This window comes from Podarcis muralis, chromosome 2, assembly GCF_964188315.1.
Source record: "Podarcis muralis chromosome 2, rPodMur119.hap1.1, whole genome shotgun sequence".
Classification (NCBI taxonomy): domain Eukaryota; kingdom Metazoa; phylum Chordata; class Lepidosauria; order Squamata; family Lacertidae; genus Podarcis; species Podarcis muralis.
Genome location: NC_135656.1, coordinates 39638410 through 39662618, shown reverse-complemented (window position 1 = coordinate 39662618; position 24209 = coordinate 39638410). Strand labels below are relative to the sequence as shown.

The following is a 24209-nucleotide window of genomic DNA, read 5'->3' as shown; positions in this document are numbered from 1 at the left end:
GTTTGACAACTGCAAAATAGAAAATTGACCTCGGACAACTGTATAAATGAAACTATTAAGCCAAAGAATTTCCCATGGAATGATACAATATACAGTACAGTAACTCTTCACATGGGAATAGATAAACGGCAGGCTGGAATTTTTATTGTCTTTGAAGATGCCAGTGTTAAACAGACTTAAATTTCACAAAGAGCAGCTATGTGTTATATTGTCACAATGTTTTAAGAAATGGAACTCAGAGGTACCAAATAATTGTAAAGAAGCATTTGTACCTTGTAGGAATTTTTTGAGTAAATTCTGGTAAGATTAGAACTTGGTCAGGTAAATTCATACTGAGACATTTAAATCCTGTCATTTCTATAGTTCTGAAATCAGCCCTGGGTACTCAAAGGAATCAAGAGATTGGTTTAGGTGTGCCTTGAAAGAGTTGCCCCAAATTTAATTATACACTTCTTTTGTATGTTCTATCAAGTTAGTAGCTGTCACTGGTCAACAACACAACACTGAAAGTGGCTTACTTAGTAGCATGGACTAACTTGGGATACAAGGACTCTCACTTTTCCTGTGAAGGCTAACTACATTGAAACATAAAGACCAATAAGAAGCCAGACTTAGTTCACATAGAAAAATAAGCCTTGCACATGTGATTACTTCATTAATTGCTCTCCATTTTAAGGGTTATGTGGATTGCACCCCATTTTCCTCCAAAAAGGTCATTCCATGTTTCTAGTGTACCTCCCCCCACCAATTCTGTGAGCAGAAAGTGTACACTCCCCCCCTATGAAAGCTAGGAGCTAAATGGCACCTTAAACCTAGGTTATGGGCACAACAACAGAATGTCCAGGCACACTTTTTAATGACAAGAATACAAAGCTGAAAATGAACCACAGCTAAAATATTATGTTCATTTTTCACATGGTCTAGTCCTTCCCCTGCCCACCCCCCGAATATTCTTAAGCAGGTCTCTGCTCCAGTCTTCAGAGAGTAGCTAGAAATGGGGAGGTCCTCCTTTCATTCCATTCTGCAGTTTTAATCTGAAATCTTAGTCGCAGTACTGCGCCCAGAGCTCAGAAACTGCTCGTGCTAATGAAATTCCCTGTCACAAATTGTGCCAAGAACAATGGGAGTTTAAACACTGCCCTTAAGACACATTTTGTGTGTGTAGAAAAGAACATGTGGGAAATGGCCACAAGCTTTTGTATCTCTCTTGCATAAACACCAGGTTATCCAGCAGAAGCAGTGATGACTCCAACCAAGTCTGCAATCTAAGGCACACTTATTTAGGAGCTTACTTCTAAGTAAACATGCAGAACACTGTACTCTTACTAATGAGGTTGAGAGTAAAGGCCAAGCCAAGTTTGTGTTCTTATATAAAATCAAGACAACTGAACATGCTTTAGGAAACGTTTTACCCTTCAGACACATGCCACTAGAGCAGATGTGACTAGTCTTAACCATAAAGAAACTTGTAACTTGCTTATGATGAGAAAACCTGTAATGTCAAAGAGTAGACAGCCAGGATTAAGCAGGCTGTCCTCTACCAAGTACATTTAAACTGTCTAAGACTTTAGAGAACTCTTGATGGAAACATCCAGAGAATCATGCTATTTTAACTGCCTAGTTAAAAAGGGCAGATGTTTAGTTGGTGTATAATGTTTTTCTCCCAGTTTTTAATGCAGTCTGGTTGGGCAAAACCATTTCTCAAATATTTTTGTAAAAAGAAGCACTTCCAAATGGACTGTTTTGTCTCCTGTGCTATTTAATAAACAGAGGACTTACTTTCTGAAGCTGCTAATGTACCTTGTAAAAGCTCAGTCCAAAAAAGTTCCCACCTATTTTTAAAAAAAATAAAATAAAATAAAGGATTACGTGAAATGAAGCCCCTTCACTTAACTGAAAAAGCCTCTGCCTGAAATGGGTTGTCATGAGTCTACTGGTAACATTACATACAGCTTGGCTGTAATAAGAAACGAGATGATGTAGAGAAGATAAACAGAAGAGAGACGTTTTGCCTGTGGTACTTCAAAAATGTATAACACTTGTCTTGGCCCTACAGGCATTAATTACCATCTACTCTTTCCTTCTGATGATGCCCAAGCATCCAAGTTGCACATACGTTGCTCCTTCTGTATTAGAAGTCTACATACAACAATAGTTTTGTGACAGAGCCACTGCTGTACCATTGATGGTCTTAATTCCTATCAAGAATTAATAGACTGAAAACCAACAGTACAGAAACATTTGGTGTTGTCAACTTCCATAACTTCAGAGCAGAAGCATATCCAAAGGGCAACAGCAGCGATAACGGAACAGGAGTGTCATGCTATTCCCTCAGATATTTCATTTATTAAGTGAGAAACCGGTTGTATTACAGTAATATTTTTCTATATTACTGTAAATATTACTATATGTGTTTTTTCCTACAAGATATTATTGATAGGTAGGGGGGCCATCTTATTAGTGTAGATTTTACTTTTCCTGGAATTGTGAAATAGTCATTTCTGAAAATGGATGAAAAATTTTGATTTTAATATCATTAAAACCATAAAAATAATAATCCATTCACATCTTGGGTTATCCTTGAGAAAATAGATGAAAGTTATTACTGGGCTCCAAACATTACATTTAAGGCCCAAAATGCATAGAAATTCCAATTCTGAGGCTATTTAAAGTAACTTTTGGTAGATAAGCAGCTTTCCACTAATATTTTCATCACTTAATATTTTGTTGCCATGCAAGAGGCATTCTTAATCTGAAACTGTTCAGGCAGCTACCCTACAAGCTAGAGAACAAAACCTAATCATTCTTGTATTTTAAGAGATAAGTATATTTGGGAATGTAGTGCCACTGCAGATTACACAGGCAGATTAATTTTATTAACTACTAAGTTTTCTCTTTGTCTGATGCTATCTCTACATTCCATCACTGCAACCCTTTAATAAGTCTTTGTTCTTCCAGCCATTGGTGCTTCCGGGGGTAAATCTGGCACTGCATCTAAAGGGAGCACCACAACTAAAGTTTTCCTGAAGATCAATCATAAAGGTAAATTGCTTCCCCTCTCCCAACTTTCCATTTTTAAAAAAATAAAAAAAGTTAAGTAAATTGACAACATGCTAGTTTCTCACAGCCTTAACCACATCTGGACAGAGTATAACTTAACCTTGGTCGTAAACCTAATTTAGAATATACTCCACCAAAAAACCACACAGATGAAGCAAGTGTGTGTGTGCATGTTATATTTTAAGACCGGCTTGCAACAAATATCTAGTTCACAAACTACCTTCTGCTGCTTTTCTCAAGAATCATGAGCTTATGAGAGAGAAATAAACATGAGAGGCAGCGGCTTACAAATTGCAGCAACAGCAAAGTCAAAGAGTGTCAGTGATGACTGAAGTTGCTGGAGCTAAGCTCTACAACCCACACTCATATACATTGCAAGACAACACTCTGTGGTGGCCCCTCATCTGTGGAACTCTCCCCCAAAGGAGATACCGTTGTCTTCCTCTTCAAAGACCTTTTGGCATCACCTGAAGATGCATCTTTCCCTGAGGGTATTTGGGTGTGGAGATTAGTGATCTCTATTTTTATGCCTGCTGTTGAACTGCTATATGGTTGTATATATATGCTGTTAGTTTTTCACCATGTTATTGTGTGTGGTGTGGGTCAGAATTTTGTTGGGGTTTGTATGCTGTATGCTGTCCTGGGACTCTATGGAATGAAAGACTGGCTAAAAGTGAAATAAGCAATCTCATATAAGTGAGTAGAAAGTACAGTCAAAAAGTTCACTCATGTGAACCTGCTCTGCTCAAACACCTTAGAATAAATTTTACCATCAAATCTGTTGCTGTCTAATTAGCATATTTCAATGATTATACCAAAACTGTTTTGTCTATGTATTGATCTTGGGTACTTGTGAATCCAGACCCTTATGAATAAAGTTAATTGAACAAATGGTACAGGAATAAGAATAACATACAAAATGTAGCCTAAGGGCTAGGAAGCATAACCTGACATTGGACTCCAGCTCCTTATTAAAAATGTGCTCCAGACTCTATGCTGGTTGGTATGAGATTTTAACCAAGTCTGGAACTATGAATTTATGAGACAGCCATTATCCAAAGTGAAAGTTCTAGAAACAACCAGCCAATGAAACATCTACTGGCAGTATTGCTAAATGAAAGAGTTCCCACCAGATTAGAAGGAGGTAAGAAGGTATATCAGAAATCAATTACTAGCAAAATAAAAAATGATGTAGTCATGTAACATCTACATGAAACTGCTGAGTGGGATTATCCAGAATGTGTATGTAGCTTGGGGTTCTTTCTGGATCCTTTGCTGTCGCTTGAGGCTCTGGTGGCCTCAGTGCGGCAGAGTGCCTTCCATCAGCTTCTGCTGGTGGCCCTTCTGTACCCCATCTGGACAGGGGTAGCCTAACCTCTGTTGTCTATGCACTGCAAACCTCTAGGTTAGATTAATGCAACACATTATATGTAGGGCTGTCTCTGAAGACAGTTCTGGGCCCAATTCAAAGTTCTGGTTTTGACCTGTAAAGCTTTAAATGACTCAGGACCGCAATACCTCAAGGACACCGTCTCCCCATATGAACTGACACAGACCCTGTGATCATCATCAGAGGCCCTTCTTTGTGTGCCTCCTCGATGAGACATCTTGGAAGGTGGCTCCCTGTTAATGGAATGCTCTCCCCAGGGAGGCTTGCCTGGTGCCTTCATTATTTATATTTAGGTGCTGGCGAAAACATTGCTCTTCAACCAGCTGTTTGGCTGATTAGCATTCCATGGCATTTAAAATATGCTTGTAGGAGGGGGATTATTGGTTTGTTTTTGTTTTATTATGTATTTTGTCTCCTTATTTTGTACTTTTCTGTTATGTCCCATCTTCACATGTCTCAGACAATCCTTAATTTAAAGGGGGGAATCTTCTATTAATTATTGTACAAAAGTTGTTCCCATATTAGCTGCATTCTGATCTTCTTCTGATTGATGTTTATTATGAGGGGAGAATTTTGCTTTACATTGTTTCTTACAAAACCAAAATTTTGTTGGAAGTTTTGTAATGCGAACATGAAATCACCTGTATACGCACATGCACACGCACAATGGGCTTTCTAAGTTAATGCAGGAGGCTGCTCTCAGCTACAGTATTTTAAGAGGGTCTCTGCAGTGAGTTATCAGAGCCTGTTTTTTAAAATTATATAGGAATGCATCTCCCTTTGTGCATATAGACACTATCAACCAATGCTAAAACAGCAGTGTGGGTACAAATAGCAGAAAAATATGATGCAGTCCCACTTTACATCTCTGTTGCATACAGTGCTTTGTTATGAAGCAGGTAAGTTAGGCTTTTGTCACCCTGACTCATACCAGAAATGTTTGCCAGTACACACTCAAAACTCTCAGCAGCCATGCCGTCTCCAAAGTATACTTGGGATTCACAGGATTACAAGCATGAATGTTGCTCCACATTGACATGCTTCATATTTATAAATAAGCATGACTAAATGAAACAATTTGTGAAAAGGAAAATAACTTGTTACTTTCTCCAGTTTGTTTCTACAGCTATTTTTTTCACCCTTGCCAGGACATTTAATTCAAAATATAATGCATGCACACAACACAAATGCTTGCAAAGGTTTCCCTCCTCCCTTCGTTATGCTTATTATCTGAGACACTCTGCTAACAACGGCACCCACTAATTTATAACATTCTTCCCAAGATCCTTTATCAAGTTTCAGCCACAGGTCAAATAATTTATGCTTTAGAAAGATGATCTCTGCATTTAAAATTTATTGTACTTGTGGAGGTTGGGTCTCTAAGTGCTCATCATTTTCGCAGCTCATGAAATAATACCATCACTGGTCAAACCATTCGTCTTCAGTATTGAGGATTTCTTGATGCTCACCGATTTAGCGGAGTTACAATTATGAATCATCGGACTAGCCATAACTTATGATCCTCACAGTAACCACTAATGAAGGTTGCCAAGCAGTTAAAATATCAAAGCAACATATATCAGAACATTTTTGAGCACGGAGATAGACTTCCAGTGTTGCACTTCTCCTATATTTATTATATACTGTAAATTACATCATTGGCTGCCTCCTACACTGACAGCCTTGCACTCCAGAGCTTAAACACCAGGTTTTAATAACCACCACTTGGCAATCTTTTGATCATCAGAGGAAGATGAAAGGAAGCGCTGCCTGCTGCAGGCCGTCTGCTCAGTCAAAACAAAAGGAAACTTCAGAGAAAGACAGACAGAGATGCATCAGGTGTTAATCTCAAATGAACTATACAGAAGTCAAGCGCATTGGCTCTCCATTCTCTATTAATTTCAAAAAATTCCAGGCAGCTACAAGTTGTCTCACCATGCCATACACAGGAGAAAAAGCACTTCCTCTGTATGTGTGTGTGTGTGTGTGTGTGTGTGCGCGCGCGCGCACTGCTCAGAATCTCACAGAAGAGTTTCTCTAAACTAAATGAATCCAGTATTCAGATGTTTGTGGTTGTTCAAACCTTGTCTTAAAGCTTTTTTTCCCCCTTCCAAAGGAAGTAAAGGCAGTGAAGAACATGCTCCTTCTATGTTCTGTTGAAGACAGAAGGCAGTGAGCCAACCTGCTCCCTCCTAATTAATACAATGTGGTTAGCTGTGTGGACTGTGCATTCCAACACTCCAGCCAGTATGGACTGATAAGGCTTGTGACCAACAGGAAGCCCCATCAGTTTTCACTGGTTTCTTGCTTTGCTGGCACTCCTCCCGCAGGAAACCAAAACCACACCATGCGCCCACATAACTCAGATCTCTTTCTCTCTGGTCTGGCAGGTGGCCAGAGGCAAAACCAAGAACAAGCACCACTAACTGAATAGCCTCCCTTTGTCTTTCTAAGCTTCAACTAGGTGAAGTTCAGGAAGACTCAACATGTCAAAATATTAAAATCCTGGTATTCATTCCTAACCTGGTCATCTGCAGTTGAGAATAAACTGAACAGATAAACAGAACAGATCCATTTCACGATTAATGGACTTCAGTCCAATGACTTCAATGGGCCTGCTCCAAGTCTGCAATTGGATCTTGCCCAGCGTAAACATAGGAAAAATCTTACATAGCATTTTCACATGTATCCAGGCATAAGAATCACTGTCCTTCAACTGAAGCTAGCATAACAGACAGCAAAAAATAAAATTAAACTATAGAATGAAACAAATGTCAAGAGCTCAACACCACAGTAGCCAAGAACACCACCACCACACTTTCCTGTAGGAAAGAGATGCATGGAGCTTACCAGTTTGGCTAAGAAAGTGCTCCAGAGAAGGGAATTGGAACGAGCGCCACTTTGGCCCTGTATGGTGTCTCAGCCAACCATCTCCAGCTGTCCTGCCAAAGTTGGAACTAAGATGGCTGCACAACCTCCAGGATGAACCCTACACACTTCTGCAGCATCACGATTAGAGTATAACTGGGGCTCACTAGAGGGAAATGACACAGTTGTCATGGTGATCAAAATGTGGAAGCCTACATCTAGGGTAACATCTAGATCAAAACCAACACTCTGTGATAAATGAAATGGAATCTGAGGTATTGTTTCAAAACTGGAAAATATCCGTTTCTGCCTAATAAATATGTTTCTGTGTTTTGCACTAATTGTAGTTTCCAAATGGTCCTCAACAGGGCTTTTTTTAAAATAGAAAATGAGGTTCCAGAACTCTCCGTTTTTTTAGGGGGAGCACCCACCCAAAGTTGTTGAGCTTTCTTTAGGGGGAGCACCCGCATGACCCAAAGCCACAGGGAAAATTTTAAAACTTTTGCCACCAACCTACACCGCCATCGCATCACTGAAATTGCCCTGCCACCCACCGCCCCTGCCGCGCGGCCTGAGCACCGTGCAGGGGGGTGGGACCACAACACTACAGAGCTGCCAGAAAAACAACTAAGAGGTGCTAGAACTCAGTTCCAGTGGGTTCCAGCTGAAAAAAAGCCCTGGTCCTCAAAGGGAAGCCCAGGTACAATGCATTTTAGTGCTGCCAGTGCATGGAGAGCTAGGCTAGGCTAGGCACAACCATCCATCTTCTGGCTTTTCTTTATTAATTTTAAGAAAGGTTTATAAGAACAAAAATTAGCAAGCATTTTACATCAAATGCCAGAAGTACAGCTATTGCAGATGTGCAATACAATTATCTGAGGCAAACATTCCCCTTCCTGCCCCCCACAAATCAGAAGGGGTTAGTATATCATCACTTTTGATTTGTTCTCTTTCCCTGTGTGTTGTTTTCTTTAATTTCCACTGTAAGTTTTAGAAGTTCAATACAAGATATGCAATTCCATCTGCTTCTTTCTCAAGGTACTATCACTCAAACCTAACCATAGCAGTTTATCTTTCAGCTACTAAATTCAAACCATTTTAAACATCCTGCTTTCATCTTTACAATCTTCTCCCACTTTGAACCATTCCACAGTCTCAGAAGAATGCACTTGACTTCTAAGAGGAACATGCAATCTTTCAATATTTCAATGTTGTACGTTTTGTTGTAAACAACACTACACGTTTTATCTGCATGGCAGTGCCATAAATCAATCTCTGAACTCCAAAAAAATATATTCTTTCTACATAAAGATCTGACACTACAAAAGCTTGATTTTCAGTTTTCATAAGGAGATCAGAAAACAGGTTTACAACCCTAAAATGGGTATTGAACTAAAGTAAAAGCAGGTTAGGTAAAGCGACTGAGACTGAGGAAAACATCATTTGCCTTCAGGATCACATCACAGGGTGGGATTTCCATCCCCCCCCCTACTTGTTTAATAAAACAGAAATGGGCAATTAATCACTGGGATTTTCCTACTCTACCCCCCCCCCGACTTGAGGGTGGTGCATTATATTACACATATACAAATCTTGTAGCTCAACAAGCATTTTGTTCAAGACTTTGGTGGAGCTCAGTTTGTTAGAGTGTGGTGCCGATAATGCCAAGGTTGCAGGTTCGATCCCTGTATGGGACAACTGCATATTCCTGCATGGCAGGGGGCTGGACTAGATGATGCTCAGTGTCTCTTCCAACTCTACAATTCTACGATTCTATGACTTTGTATTTGTCACTTGTTCAGTGATGTTGCCTCCACCTGCCTTGTTGCAAGAAGGACCTCCTGCAACTATACTTTTGTAAACTAAGAAATATGTTTTTTAAAAAACTATACAGTGGTACCTCAGGTTAAGAACTTAATTCATTCTGGAGGTCCGTTCTTAACCTGAAGCACCACTTTAGCTAACGGGGCCTCCTGCTGCCACCGCGCTGCTGCTGCGTGATTTCTGTTCTCATCCTGAAGCAAAGTGCTTAATCCGAGGTACTATTTCTGGGTTAGTGGAGTCTGTATCCTGAAGCGTCTGTAACCTGAAGCGTCTGTAATCTGAGATATCACTGTACAGTGGAACCTTGTGTTACATACCGTCCTCCTTGCAAACGCTTCGGGTTATGAGCTACGCTAAACTGGAAGTAGATGCTCCTGGTTGTGAACTTTGCCCCGAGATGAGAGCGGAAGTTGCGTGCTGGCAGCACAGCAGGAGCGGGAGGCGCCATTAGTGAAAGCATGCCTCAGGTTATGAACGGTTTCGGCTTAAGAACAGACCTCCAGAACGAATTAAGTTCGAAACCGGAGCTACCACTGTAAAGGCTCTGTGAGCTCTGCCCTATACACATGATTAGTAGTATTACTACTACTAAAAGCCAGTTCTATTTCTCTGTAACATCTGAATCAGGAGAGGCCATGCAAGCCCTGGACCAGTGCCTGGATTCAGTGGTTGAATGACAGCCAATGAACCAACCTCTAAAGATGGACTTGCTGTGGGTAGGTAGTTCCCGAGTCCAGAAAATTAGTCCACTCCTTGCTTTGGATGGGGTCATGCTCTCACTGAAAGAGCAGGCTCATAATCTGGGAGCACTTCTGGATCTATACCTGTCACTAGAGGCCTTGGTGGCTAGGAGTGCATTTTACCAGCTTGGGTTGGTAAGACAGCTCCAGCCATTTGTGTATCAGGATAGCCTGACCACTGTTGGCTATGTGCTCATAACTCCAGATGGGATTACTGCAATGTGCTTATGTGGGGCTGCCCTTGGAGCTGCAACTAGTGCAAAAGGTGGCAGCTTGATCACTCAGTAGGCTGGAATATCACAATTAGATTACACCACTGCTGAAAGAATTGCACTGGCTGCAAATTAGCTACCAGGCTAGGTTCAAGGTGCTGTACTGGACTAAAAAAGCCTTATGCAGCATGAGAACAGGGTACCAAAAAGATAATCTCATCCCCTACATACCCAGCTGACCACTATATTCTGCAGGAGGGCATCCAGCTGATACAAACCTATCCAAAGGTCCATTCCACACGATCTCAGAATTGTACCTTTAGCATGGCAGTACCTACCCTTTGAAATTCCCTCCCATTAGATGGCAGAAGCACCTTATTCATATAACAATAAACCATAGTTTCAAGAATATACACCTGAATTTTCCTCAGTTCCCCCCAACCCAGCACTGTGTCTATTTTGTTTATTTTTACTACCGCTGCCAAAATAGGTGGAGTCCTTGGGAGCCAGAAATACTGCTTGCACCCCGACTGCCGCTTTTATACCATCAAAAGTAGCACCACTTTGACAAGGCTTTAATGCTGTCTTAACTCGTGTTCCCAAATAAACAAGTTATGCTTGATGTTCATATTTTGATCTATCATCACACAGGAATTGCAAAAATGAGTAACTTTGTATATTCATAGCACTGAGCTGTGAAGACAAGATAATGATGAAGCACCAACCTGGTTGATGGAATTAGCAGCGCAGGACGATAGGCCTGTTCCAAGGGAGGCTAGCAGGAAACAAGTTAGGTCAAACGGTACAGGTGCCATTGCAAATCCAGCTGAGGCAGTACTTACAACCAGGGCTGTAATGCAAACACACACTTTAGTACCAACATGTTAATAAAATATATCACTTACAGTTTTGCAGCTGGAACCACTGTATATCAATTACAATATTATAAAGACAACTTCATCACAGACAACTTTGAGGTTTTCCAGCTCTGAGTCATCCTTACTCTTTTTGATAATACTGCCATGAAAACAGTGTCCTCCCCCCTGCCTCATGATTAAAACAGGGGAAATAGAAGAAGCTGCTCCTGCTCTCAAAAATATGAGGGTGTGTTCCCATGTTGGCACATAGTAGTATGCTCTCTGCATGTGGCCTTTAGCAACTTGCCTAGGGTGAGTATCCATTTCACCAAGCAACTAGGCATATTCCCATAACCAGGAAGCTAAAGTCACATGTGCAACCACTATCACACTACTCAGCTCTCTCTTCCACCCTTCTAGCCTTATGACAGTTAAAAAACAGCATAATGAAAAAATTAAGGCTGAAATTAAATAAAGGAAAGATGGAGGTGGAGAGGTAAGTCAATGGTGGTGCGAGAAAAAAAAATCACAAACGACATATTTTGCTGCCTTCCTATTTGAGTTCTGTCAGAAACACTGGGTTTCCATTAGTAAAGGTAAATGCCTTCCTTTAAATTCTGACAAGAAGTTTTAATTAAATTTATCAGAGCGAATACTCAAAATCTATTTATTTTAACAAAACACCAGTTCATTTATAGAAGGAGGGAGGGGGAGCTGTCTGTATGGCATTATCATTACAATGACCCTCAAAGAAGTTCTAACATACTGTAGCCAGTGTTCTAATTAAAGTCTCCATTGATTTCTCCAGATTAATTTCAGGCAGTCATTTCATTGCGACTTATCAGGATCTCATTAAAATCAGCTGCACTACATTCTCATTTATCCAACTGGAATAGATATTTCTGTAAGCTTGCCCAGTATCCCACACTCATAAAACAAAGTTTATGCTGTCAAGTGCATCATCAGGGCCTTGGCTAAAGCAAGCTTTAAGTGCACGCCTCTAATTCCGACCTAGAGACCTTCATCTATGCCTTTCTAACTTTTAGAGCTGCCTACTATAAAGTAGAGTGGGTGGGGAGGTAAAACTCTGGGTGATTTGAAATAGATCAGCAAAGATTTCAAACTTCTAACATTGTTGTTTGATGGCAACAAAATGACTCTTCCCACCAAACCCTACATTTTACTGCTCAAATGAAAATTGGAATTGGGGCAGAAGTTAATTTTGTATGAAGAACTGTGATCTCAGTTCAGTTATTGTATTCAAAACAAAATCATTGGTTCAGAATTCTTTAATTCTTTCTCAGTCCTCCCTCGCATTAGCTTCATTGCTGAGCCCAGGTAGAGGTCCTGGTTTTGGCCCATGACATCTTAAAACAGCTTGAGAACTCGGTACCTAATGGAATGCATCCTTCCATATGTACCTATCCATACCCTAAGGATAGGGTGGGGCAGCTAGAGACATGGCTGGATTGCCTGTGCAATCAGGTTCCCCTTGAGGAAATTGATCCCTACAGCAAGAAGGACTGAAGTCACCACCCATCAGCTAATGGGTGGCAACTTCAGGAGTGCTTGGGGAACTTGATCACACAGCCAAGACCTGCAAAAAGCAGCTACATCTAGATGTAAAAGTGGCTACACCTTTCCCATTGACTCCAAACTTTAAAGGAAAAGAGTCTGCAGATTGCACATTGACAGCTAAAGTTAAATGTGAATAACAAACATACTCAGATTCTACTAGCTTGTCATATACTGTACACTAAAAAAATAAATCCATATATGCCCATCTCAAGGTTGCTTATGACTTTCTGATAGTGGCAATAAAATAAAAACCCAAACTCTTAGAACATTTAAAATATAGAAAATTAAATTTTAATCCCAGCCTTTTTCATTTGAGCTTTTAAAATGAAATCCCTACGCTTCAGAACTTCCATGCTAAAACTAAGCTGCAGAAAAAGGTGTGTTTCTTATTTAATTTGTGGGGGAGGAATTTGATCATATTACTGCAGGTTTTAATATTTCCCCAAGGAAAGCTACCATTCTCCTAAAGCGCTTGGCATGAATGTTTTTCTCCTTACATTCTCACACTTTGTTCACTGAAACACTAAATATAAGAGTAATGCTAGTGGTAGGAGACTCACCAATTTGTTTACTTAGTAAGCCTAGATTTGTTTGGAGTAGTTATATATGTTTCATTAGAGGTTACAGCATGAACATTAAAAAGAGGCTAAGTACTTAAAGCATTCTTGCATTTAACAGTAATTTGAAACAAATGTTCGTAACACTTCTTGCAGAAACTAAGCAGGAGCCCTAAAAATAAAGCGGATTGTGATACTATGTTATATCAGAGAACTTTTGGAGGAAGAGAGGCTGAAGTGCGAACTCTTTTATTTTGCTTCCTCTGTGCATCAAGAAAAATAATTCTTTATGAAACTACAATATGGTATCTATCAAGAATCTGTAAAATCTATGGAATACCTTTGGTGGAATGTGCACCACTGCAAAGTCTAGGAGTACTATATTGTATTCTTGGTAGGAGTACAACAACTAAAATTAGAGCCGCCTAGAAAACCAAACGTTTTGTAACCAGTATTAGGGAACGAAATAAGATAATGAGTTTTTTATTAAAACGTCTAGGAGATTTAAATGTTTAAGAACTAATTTCTGCTCTCAGTAACTTAATTAAAGAAGCATTCTATCAATGAAGCAAAATATAAGCAATGCTTATTCTCTAGTCTATTCAGACTTTACAGTACTTGGTATAAATAACCCAAATTCCTAAAAAGTGAACATACAATATTCCCAAGCTTCAGAACAATTACTTCTTTTGAATGTTCACTTGTCCTTAGGCACCAGGGGAAAACCTTCCTCTTCAACCAGGCCATTGGGTATTAAAACAATATATGGACTTTTAATGGTGTGTGGGGGGGAGTGTATTTATTTCTGTTTTTGTTATGTTTTGCATTTTGGTTTTGTGTGTTGTAAACTGCCCTGCGATCTTTGGATGAAGGGTGGTATTTAATTTAAATAAATCAATGAATTAAAATTGTAATAGCCTACTTGACCCATATGAGGCACATTATTAGCATCTACGATCATCATCCACTATGTGTAGCAAGCATATTTAGTTTTAAAATTCAACCCACACAACCGCTGCAAATATGGGTTCTCATTTATGCTTATTTTGGGTTTTGCCAAGCTTCCCTGTCTGATTTGAGGTGATTACTTCCCTTCAGCCTCTTACATACTCTTTAGCAAGGCCCTCCCAACCTTCCAAAGAGGTTTTGAGGGGGAAACAAGTAAGAGAAAGATTGGTTGAGTGAGCTGCCATCTACTTGTGTGACCACTGGATACAGTGCTTTGATTTTGTATTAACAGACAGATTGCTTACACAATTACTTGGCCTGAGACAGTCTCAGCTTAAGGTACTGAAGCTCTAGGTTTGTTTAAATCAAGGTTAAACTGCACAAAGAAAGATATGACTTATGCTGGCAGCACAAGGAATGGATACAGACTAAGTTCCCTTGTGCCTGCACAGCCGGAAGTTACACCAACATCAGGTATAGTACCATGCTGTAGCACCCTGGTTATATCTATCCAGAACAGGTGCAAGGGCAAAAAAATGGGCACCATCAAAGGTCAGGCAGGGAAGTTTTGATTTCTTTTTAACATTTTCTAATTTTATTGTTTGTTTTTTGTTTTTATATTGTAAACCACTGTGATATAGCTTGATGATGCAGTGGTTGATAACTAAATAACAGGATTTAGAGTCACATGCTCACCCAAATCTTATTCACTCAGAAAGAAAACATAATGAACCAGCAAGAAAGGTGTTTTAAATTAATGCACTATTAAAGAGCTCAGCAGAGAGCCAAAAATAATTCCCCCTTTCTCCCACGCCATTTTCAGAGCCACGATGTAATATAACTGTCCATTACTGCACACCAGCAGCAGTATATAAATCCACTCATGCTAGAAAGCACATAGCATAGAACTCTCTCTCTCTCTCTCTCCACATCACTTTGTTTAAGGGAACACTGGAGAAAGGGGACTTAGCCATCTGTTGCTTGCACAAAGTTGGAAGGGTATATTAAACTTAGGTTTTCTACTTTCTTCTCTAAACCCTTGTACACACTCTGCTTGACAATTCCAGGTACAAGCACACAAATAGAAATCTCTGCTCCACTCCAACTCAGGATGTAAAAAAGGCAGCCCAAACAGGTAATAAAGGAAGAACTCCTCATATCAGAGTACAACTGCTGTACAGTACATGTCTCCATCATCCTCAATTGAGTCACCCTCAACTGAACTCACCTTTCAAAGCCTGGCTACATGGCACATCCCAAACATGCACATTTTAGAGAAATGCCATTGAACTTTGCAGCCCTTGCTTTTACAACAAGAATAGGAGAAGCATGCACATATATATATTGCAATAACCTCTATATATATATATATATATATATATATATATATATATATATATATATATATATATATATTGCAATAACCTACACCTCTGAAAGAATAACAATATTACCTGTGAGTTTGATTTTGGACAAACGAGCTAAAATGCCTGGTAAATCATCCAGCTCTAGTTTCATCTCTTTCCATTGTTTTTCTTCCTTGGATGCAGGTCCTACTACAGTTCCTGTGCCTCCGGCGATTACTGTGGACTTCAGTGCTTCAGATTCATTAATAACTTGTTTCTCAGATAAAGGCGGCAGAAGAGGTGAAACCGATCTCACCTCATGGATAACCGTTTTTTCCTGACCTGAATGCTGGCCTTCAAGGAAAGGAGGTGCAGTTGATTCTGACTTCAACTTTGCTCGCTGGCTGAGGGCTTTGCTATGCTGTGTTACATACTGAAAAAAACAATATAAACTTGTAAAATAAAATAAACTACTTTTTATTATAGATTCTGTGGGCCTATGAAGCTATGTAAGTATCTACAAATTTAATTCAGATTCTCAAAAGTTTTAGATTATGCGGTTTCTATCACACTGCTTGGATACAGAGGTCACATTATCCCAAATACACAGAAAGGTGAAAACCTCTCTTGAGCTATTGTGGCCTAGAGAATAGTTTTAATTTGAGCTGTAAACTGTTTATGCTGTTTCAACAAGGAAAGTTCTTTGTTGCTGATATGCAACTAAAGCAAACTCAAGAGTAGACACAATGAAATCAGGGGATTTAAGTGCACTGATTTTAATCAGTCTATTCTGTGTATGACTAACACCAGATATTTATAGAAAAAGCTTCACCTCACACCACTGCTCTAATCACATTATTTATTTATTTTCCCTTAAAGAAGTTTCATGGAATAGTCTTTGTTTTCCCTTTGTAAGTAATGAATACTATTATGTGAGAAATCTATACAGTACAATGAATGTAGTTTTGATTTTCACTGCCTTTTGTAGCACTACACAGTATTACACCAACTTACCATTCGCTTGATGAAATTTAACTGTTGAAATGTAACTCCTCTTTCTTTGGTGACCCTAAAGAAACAAGCAAACTTGCATGGCATTTGCTGCATGGCTTTTTTCTTGAAGGTGCTGGAAAAAGTCCTACAAGTAAGGGGGGAAAGTCTGAATTTACTTACAATAGAGATTAGATTGGAAACTATTACAAATTTTCAGTTTCATCAGCAGGAAAAGATGCAAATGAAAACAAAGCATAAAACAAAAAATCCTTGCAAAATCCAAGGGGAAGTCATTCAGTGTTTCCTTTCAAACAACCGATCAAGCTAATCTTTTCCACTCCTGCTACTGCCATTGGCTATAAAACTGTTTATAACTAGACAAGCATCAACAAAATGGAATATTTACTTAAAAGTAGGTATTGCCCATTAAAATAGCACCAGAGTTGAACATTCACATCAGGAGAACATTTCTGGTTTTTGCACCAGCTGCAATGTGTGTGTTTATTACAGATCCTAAAAACTACAACTATGATATAAGACAACCATAAAACTTCATTTTTAATTGTCACAGTAAAAAGTCTCATGACAATAAAGGCAAACACTAAAGCAATGTTTATGAGCCTGGTGTACGTGCTTCAGTTCGTCAAGTCGACACATCACAATTCCATTGAATGCTCACTAAAAAGTAGCTTCTATGTCTGGAACAAACAATTTCATTTATTTAACATGCTTTTTTGTATGCTTGCACAAGTTACTCAGATAAAGTATGCCTATTAACACACATTATTTTAACTAGGAAAAGTGCATATTCTCTCAAAGGAACACAAATCTTGAGTTGAAAAGAAAGTAACATAAATCCACGGTGAAGAGGGGGAAAAACCTTTAGTCATATACACATTTAAAGGAGAGAACAAGGAGAATGTAAAGAAATCTTAAATACTTCTACATAGTAAAACATTTTCTCTCTCTCCATCACAAAACCCCTGAACTTGCTGAACCTGTTTCCATTTTTATGCTGTTGTTTAAACTTTTATTGTAGGGGATGGTTTTGTTTTTAATTGTTGCAAGTCACGCTAAGCAACTGAAATACCGAAAGGGCAAGGGATACATTGTCTAGATAATATATAAAAGAATCAACATATTTTAAAGAAACACGTGAGGCCAAAGGGGAAAAGTCACTAAGGAAGGTGTGCAGCATCCTAGCCAAATTGCCCCTTTCTTGATATTTTAAGCCAGTGCACCAGGGAATTCACTTAGAAAACTGAAGCTCATTTCTCCCCATCACAACATTAACTACAGTCTTGAAAAAGAGACACTAGTAAGTCTAAGTGCCTGAAGCTTTCTTCATTGCCATATTTCTGCATAGAACTCTGCCAACATTTTCATTTACCTCCATGTAACACCCCTTCTTAAGGAGAATAGGAAACTGTCTTATACCAGGGTCAAACCATATGAGAGCTGTTACCCCTCTTCCTTTCAAACAGCTACAATTCCCAGTGTGGTTTAACCAACTATGCCAGGGACTGAATTTAGGGTATTCTGTAATGCAAAGGATGTTCTCCACCACTGAACAACATCCACTGCCAATGTCTTATCTACTTTCAGATCCACACAAATCTTTCTTTCAAATCCTCCTTGACCTTACCCTGCTAATCTTGCATTTTCATATCCCAAGAGATCTCTGACACTGACCTTTAAACCTGTTGTTCCATCACCACAGACCATCCAAAGGATCTCAGCTCCCTCAAAACTATGCACCCTTTGTGTCTTATTGCCCCCTTGTACCCTAAAATGTCTTCCAGAACTTTAAGGGATGGTGTGACTCTCCATTCTGCCAACCCCCTCAAAAATCCTTCTTGAGGCCTTAGACACAGCCCTTTAGTCTTCACCTCCCACTAAACATAAGCCTTAAAACATACAACTGAAATGAATGCACCTTCTTTCCCTGTGTATCCTTGCCACCATCTTTTATTTTTGTTCAACTAAGATAGTACAGTATAGGAAAATAATTGAAGAAGAGTGTGTAAGCAGAGAAAGATTTTTCTCACCTTGCCTATAGTAACAAAAACCCCAGCAAGTTATGCTTTTTAGCAAGTTGCACTTTTTACTGGAGGCAGCCCTGTATTGGGAAGTTTTTAATGTTTAACGTTTCATTATGTTTTTATATGTGTTAGAAGCCACCCAGAGTGGATGGGGCAAGTCAGCCAGATGGGTGGGGTGGTGTTGTTGTTGTCAGCAAACACAGCAGAAGAGAACGGGGGCTGCTTTCTCCCCCAATGTTAGCTAGTTATTTATTTATTTATTTATTTATTTGGTACTACCTGTGTACACAGAAGTTACCACAGGCTTGTACCATGAAACAGAAGCTGTAGCCAACAACACCGGCTTCAGCTCAGTAATCAAGCATGCATGCCTTGGAACCCGTAAAGCAAACCCTTTCCATTTAGGAAAAGCAATCATATCTATAGCATTGTTGGGAGAAGACTGCTTTGGACTAGCTGCTCACTCTTTCGGCTCGGTTTCTTTTACGATCACTCCGCTTCTGTTCAGTGGGCAGTGCCTCTGCTTTGCACGTAGAAGGTCCCAGGTTCAGATGCCGAGGTAGGGATAAGGGAAGGCCTTGCCTGAAATCCTGGAAAGCCACTGACAGGCACCTCACATAACATTTAGTAAGCAGTGCCACAGTCTGGCACGGGGCAAGGCAGGTTCCTATGACCTAGAGTCGCCCTTCCGAACACACGGGAGCAGAAGCAGCCGTGCAAAGAGGAGAGGCGACAGGCAGAGAAGCCCGGAGGAGAGAGCCATTCCTTCTCTGGCACCTTCCGAAAAGGCGCTGCCCCTTCTCGCCTTATTTTGGCACCCTCCCCTCCCCTCCCTTCTTCTCCCGCCCCGACGGAAGGGGCAAAAACTCCCCGAGGTTTTTCCTCCCAACTTCCCTTTGGTACCTGCGGGAGCCCGAGGCGGTGCGCGACGTAGGAAGGGCAGAGAGCGGGACTCGGTGCCCGCCCTGCCCTTCGTTCCCCTCAGCACGGTTCCGTGGGCGCCGCCATCTTGCCCGGCATGATTGCCACCCGGCCGCCCTCCGGATTCCGCTTCACTTCCGCGGAGCTAAGGCGGGACTTCCGGGAGGTGAGCGAGTTCGGCGCGCGCGGCTGGAGAAAGTCACGTTTTAAGCCTAGGCGCGCGAGGCAGGGGGAAAGAACGGGTGGAGGTCGCGCGCTACACCTGGCTGGTGCTTTGCTGGAGGCGCTGCGGTGGTGCAGAGCGGGTCCCTCTTCGTGCCCGGTGTCTCCATATATGCTTCAGCCTCGGGGAGGGTAGCAGTGGCTCCTGGCCAGCGGGAGAAAGCGAAGCTGCGCCTGTTGAACTTCTGTCCCTGATGTTAAGGACATCGTGGGAGAAAAGCGGGCCGACCACGCTGCTGTGTTTTGCGTTGACGGTCTTGTCAGCAACGTCTATAAATAATATAGGATGGCAGCGCACATTATTTTCTATCCTGCAAAGTACCTAAAATCAAGAGATACAGTAGGGTGCTTCCAGGCAGATGTTTGATGGTAGGGTTGGTGCCGCTCAACCAGCAATTCCACAGAAAAACTGACATGTTTAAACGTCCTGGATCAATTCTGTTTCATAGAAACAGATCGTTGTTATTGATGGTTGTTTATTCATTTGTTTACATACCACTTACATGCCAGAATGAGCTAGTTTGAGCCACGCTCTAGACAGGAATGGATTTCAGGCTGGGAGTTAGGTACCACAGCCAGTGTGCATGCGAATAGAGGCATCCATGCTAGTCAAAAGTAGGAAAATCCCACCCTCTTTACTCTCTGGATCACAAAAGGTGATATTTCGCCTCCTGATGACAAAAACCAAGAAGGGCGGTTAGTGGAATGTTGTACATATCAGCTTGTTTAATCCATCTAAGTGTGCATTTAGAGTGGACTACAATTCTGCCCAGGCCAACACAGTGCTGCTTCCTTCAAGACTACTGCTACCTTCTTGCTGGGATAAAAACTGTTCATGGCTGGAGCAACTGAGAATTGAGAACAGGCAGATCACTCAAGAAAAAGGGTTAAGCACCTCCCCACCACCCATTGCTCAAGACTACAACCTCCCACAGCTGCAGACAAGGCAACAGTTACACACAGCTGTCAGTCACATGTAGCTTGACCCTTAGTGCCTTCTTTTATCCCACAACTGTGATTTTTGTTGGACACTAGCATGTTTATACTGTGTTGGTGGTTGTGGTGTGAGATGTTGCTGTGAAATTCCCTGAAGAAACTCAGGCTGAGAAATATTCAGAAGCTTCTTTCTTTTGGACAGCCAAGTAACCGAGTTTTGGTTTCAGAATTATAGACAGGCTGGAGGCTTTGGCATTTACCTTCCCTAGAGAGTTTTGAACTGGACTGGGGACTTTTCTGACTTTATAGTAGAATGTTGGAAGCAAAAGAAAAAGCTGGGAACCTTGAATAACCTTTCCCCACTGGAGTCTGTAGTTTATTTGGACATTCCTCACATTCATCAACAATTAAGTGCTGAAACGATTCCTTGTTGAGAGGCAGTTGGCTTTTTTTTCCCCTCCAAAGAACAGTTCCAATAGAGATAATGAAAAATACACTTTTCTATAACTGTAATAAATGCATGTTACCTACAAAGCTAAAAGCATACCCTCACTGATTTGTGCTAGCTCATCAGGATCTCGGTAAACTGCCTCTTTTTACTGTCTTTCCAAGATAGTAATGAAAGGAGGGAGTCCGATAAATGAAAGACCACAATATATAGCCAATGGGTAGCATTTAGTTTGGTGCAAGGCATATAGCTCTGTGACAAAAGCTGTGCTATAAATGCCAAAGTGAGAGGAACAAAAGCCTAGCACCAATCATCGGAAAAGACTGATGCATGAGTAGGAGATGCTTAACGCTTCCCTTCCCCCTGGACTGTTTTTCCACTCAAAATTGTTGCTGAAGATTAATTCAAGGGCGGGGGCATGAAAGAGGTTCATCACTCCCTTCCATCTGCCAATCCTCCACTATGATTGGTGCCATACAGTCCTCCTCTTGGCTGCTGAAGAAGGGCTTCTAGGAGGTTACACTCCTTTCTTCCCAGCATCTTGATTGGCTGGCCAGTTGGCTGAAAGAAGCCATGACTGCTCCAGTTTGGATCAGGACCATGTGGATGAAGGAGATCTTAATCCTTCTTTCCCATGCTGCGGCAGCCCCAATTCAAGCCACGCACCCACAAAGTTGCTATTTGCCATAGAGGGATATGGAGAGGGTAATATAGGTGCAATACAAACTCATTAGGTCCGTATTTTTTCGCTTTCATGGCTAATAGCAACTGTTTGCTGACATTGACTATTTGCATCAGTGCTCTGAAAGAAGGTGGTAGGGTTAAATCCTGCAGGCACCATGGTTCTGATCCAAACGGGTTGGAGGATGCTATGGCTGCTTTTAGGAGTTTTTGTTTTTTTAAGGCATTGGAAATGCAATCACTTGTCTTTGATGTCACATCAACCATTAGCCTCTGGACCTAGGTTGCCTATTGAGCCAATAGCTAGAATATTGCTTGCATGTTTCCCCTTATTCATTCTGTATCTGTACTAAAATGGCTAGGGCATCCTTCTCTAAGCTTTTGCCTTCTAGCTGTTTTGTACTGCAGCTCCGTGAGCCTCAGCCAGCACAGCCTATGACAGTGGAGACAGAACAGAGCCATCACGGCCAGTCTCCTTTTAAAGCCACCCTAGTTGGTGGCCATCACTTCATTGTTGGGTACAAATTCCATAGGTTAGCTATATGCTGTGTGAAGAAGCACTTTCTTTTGTCTCTTCTGAATCTTCCAACATTGAACTTCATTCTGTAATACATTTTCGGTTTCCTGTTTGGCTCTGGACTAACATTCTACTAGAGTTCAAGACCAGACATCGTTTAAACAATATTTCTAGGAAGTCTAAATTTTACCCAGTGAATTGCTGTGATGCATAGTTTTTTTATTCTTCATGTTTCACTGGCTGCTATATAAACAAGACATACTAGTCTGCTACTTCAGGATGATGCAATATTTAACAAATTGAGCCCTATTAATGTTAATTATACCTATGTATTAAAAACATTACACAGTCCTTTTTCCTATTAGTTCAAATCATAAATATGACAGTGGTGGCTTAATTAGGTTTCTGCAGTCTAATACAACTGCAAATATAGTATCAATGCAATATCAAGTGGATGTGGGTTTTGATTCACAAAGAATGCAAAAGTTTAATGTTATCATATTTTGTATTGTACAATTCTCTATTGTATTCTGCATTGCCATTGTACGTTGCACTTGATGGCCACCAGTATTTAAATATTTTAAATGAATTCCAAAAAATATTCAAATGTAATGACTTAATACGATAAAAGACAAATCTGGGGGCTGTATATGGTTCGTGAGATAAAACACCAGCAAGAGTCTTTACTAGATAGATTTGTTGTCAGAAAATGATGCTAAGTCCTACCATAAAAATACATGTGTGCTTCATATAATTTGTCACTGATGTTAGCACCCCACTGAGACTTGGCATACTTTCCAATGCAGGGTTTAAAAAAACCTAAGTGCAAAATAAATAGTGGAGTGGGGTGGGGGTACCTGCTGTTTCATTTCCTAAGTGATGTGTAAAAGGTTATCAAAGTAACTGCCAGGCAATTTAGTTCAATGGTGGGATGTAGTACTGGAGACATTGCATAGCTGTAGTTCTGTTCTTCTGGTCTGGTCTGCTAAGTATGTATTGTTATGGGTTAGTGGGGGGAAAGGGATCCCCCAGATTCTCTGGGTACCAGATTTTCCCATCTAGATTCTTGGGTGCTGGGTTTTAATCAGAGCTGACAGGCTGAGCTTGCTTTTTCTGCCTGTCATTTTCTGCCAGACAGAGGGGCAGAGGGAGATGATGTCATCTACAAGGCAAAAGACCCTACAGGTAACCCTATGGGAGTGGGGGGGGGGAGGTTGCCAGGGCAACTTGGGCCTGGTGTCACATAGAAAAAAAGTTGTTCTTTTACACCAGTAGTTCTCAAAGGGTGTGGTACACCACACTGGTATGGCAGGAGAGGATGGCAAATGTGGCGGGACAATTCAAGGACAATCAAAGAAACATTTAAACATTTCAGTGTAGCATGGTATAGTAGAGTATCAAATTTTTATTTATATTTTTTTACAGAATACGGATAGGTATCTTTTCAAAACCAAGCACTGCTAGGACTTGTTTCCCGCTCCCCCCCCCCCCAATGTATATTTCTTACCAATAAAAAAATTGCTGTGGCGCAAGCAAATTTTTATTCTGAAAGTGTGGCCTAGAGAAAAAAATGATGAGAACTACTGTTTTACTCAGAGGCTTTTTGGCAAGGTGTCCTGGGAACAAAAAGGAGGGAGAGTTCCTTGTGGCGCTGTCTGGAGGGGGTCACCAAGAGGCTGGGGTCCATGACTGGCTGTTGCTCTGGGCCCAAGCTTGCTGAAGCTATGAGAGACACAGTTGGGGTGTCATGTTCTGCACCCCCTCCACTGAAGGCTCTAGGTGTCAATATGAGTGAAACAAACCATATTTCTTAAAGACACTCGTCTCTGCTGTGCCTTGATTCCCCAACAGAAACACAACTCTGTGTGAGTGCCTGGAACCTCCTGGAATCTTGCTACTGCTCAGCAGAGGTTGTGGGTGGCTTGAGTGAGTGAGTGAGTGAGTGGGTGGGTGTGAGAGCCAAAGTAGAATGTTTAAATGTAAAATAAAGGCTCATGGCACCACCGAATACTATTGATATTAAGAAGATTTATTGTTTTGGATGAGGGTAACTTCCCCCACCCCCAAAA

The 24209-nt window shown here is 40.8% G+C and overlaps 1 protein-coding gene across 1 annotated transcript in view; it reads right to left on the bottom strand.

Moving 5' to 3' along the window:
- Nucleotides 1-19476, bottom strand: part of COX10 (cytochrome c oxidase assembly factor heme A:farnesyltransferase COX10) — a 94213-nt gene extending 74737 nt beyond the window's left edge. The window contains exons 1-4 of the mRNA XM_028717125.2: nucleotides 19319-19476; nucleotides 16395-16518; nucleotides 15489-15813; nucleotides 10820-10944 (exon numbers count right to left, since the gene is read on the bottom strand). Coding sequence (XP_028572958.1) covers nucleotides 10820-10944; nucleotides 15489-15813; nucleotides 16395-16487 — 543 coding nt within the window. The 5' untranslated portion in view covers nucleotides 16488-16518; nucleotides 19319-19476. The remainder of the gene's footprint in view (nucleotides 1-10819; nucleotides 10945-15488; nucleotides 15814-16394; nucleotides 16519-19318) is intronic.
- Between the last annotated feature and the right edge of the window lie 4733 nt (nucleotides 19477-24209).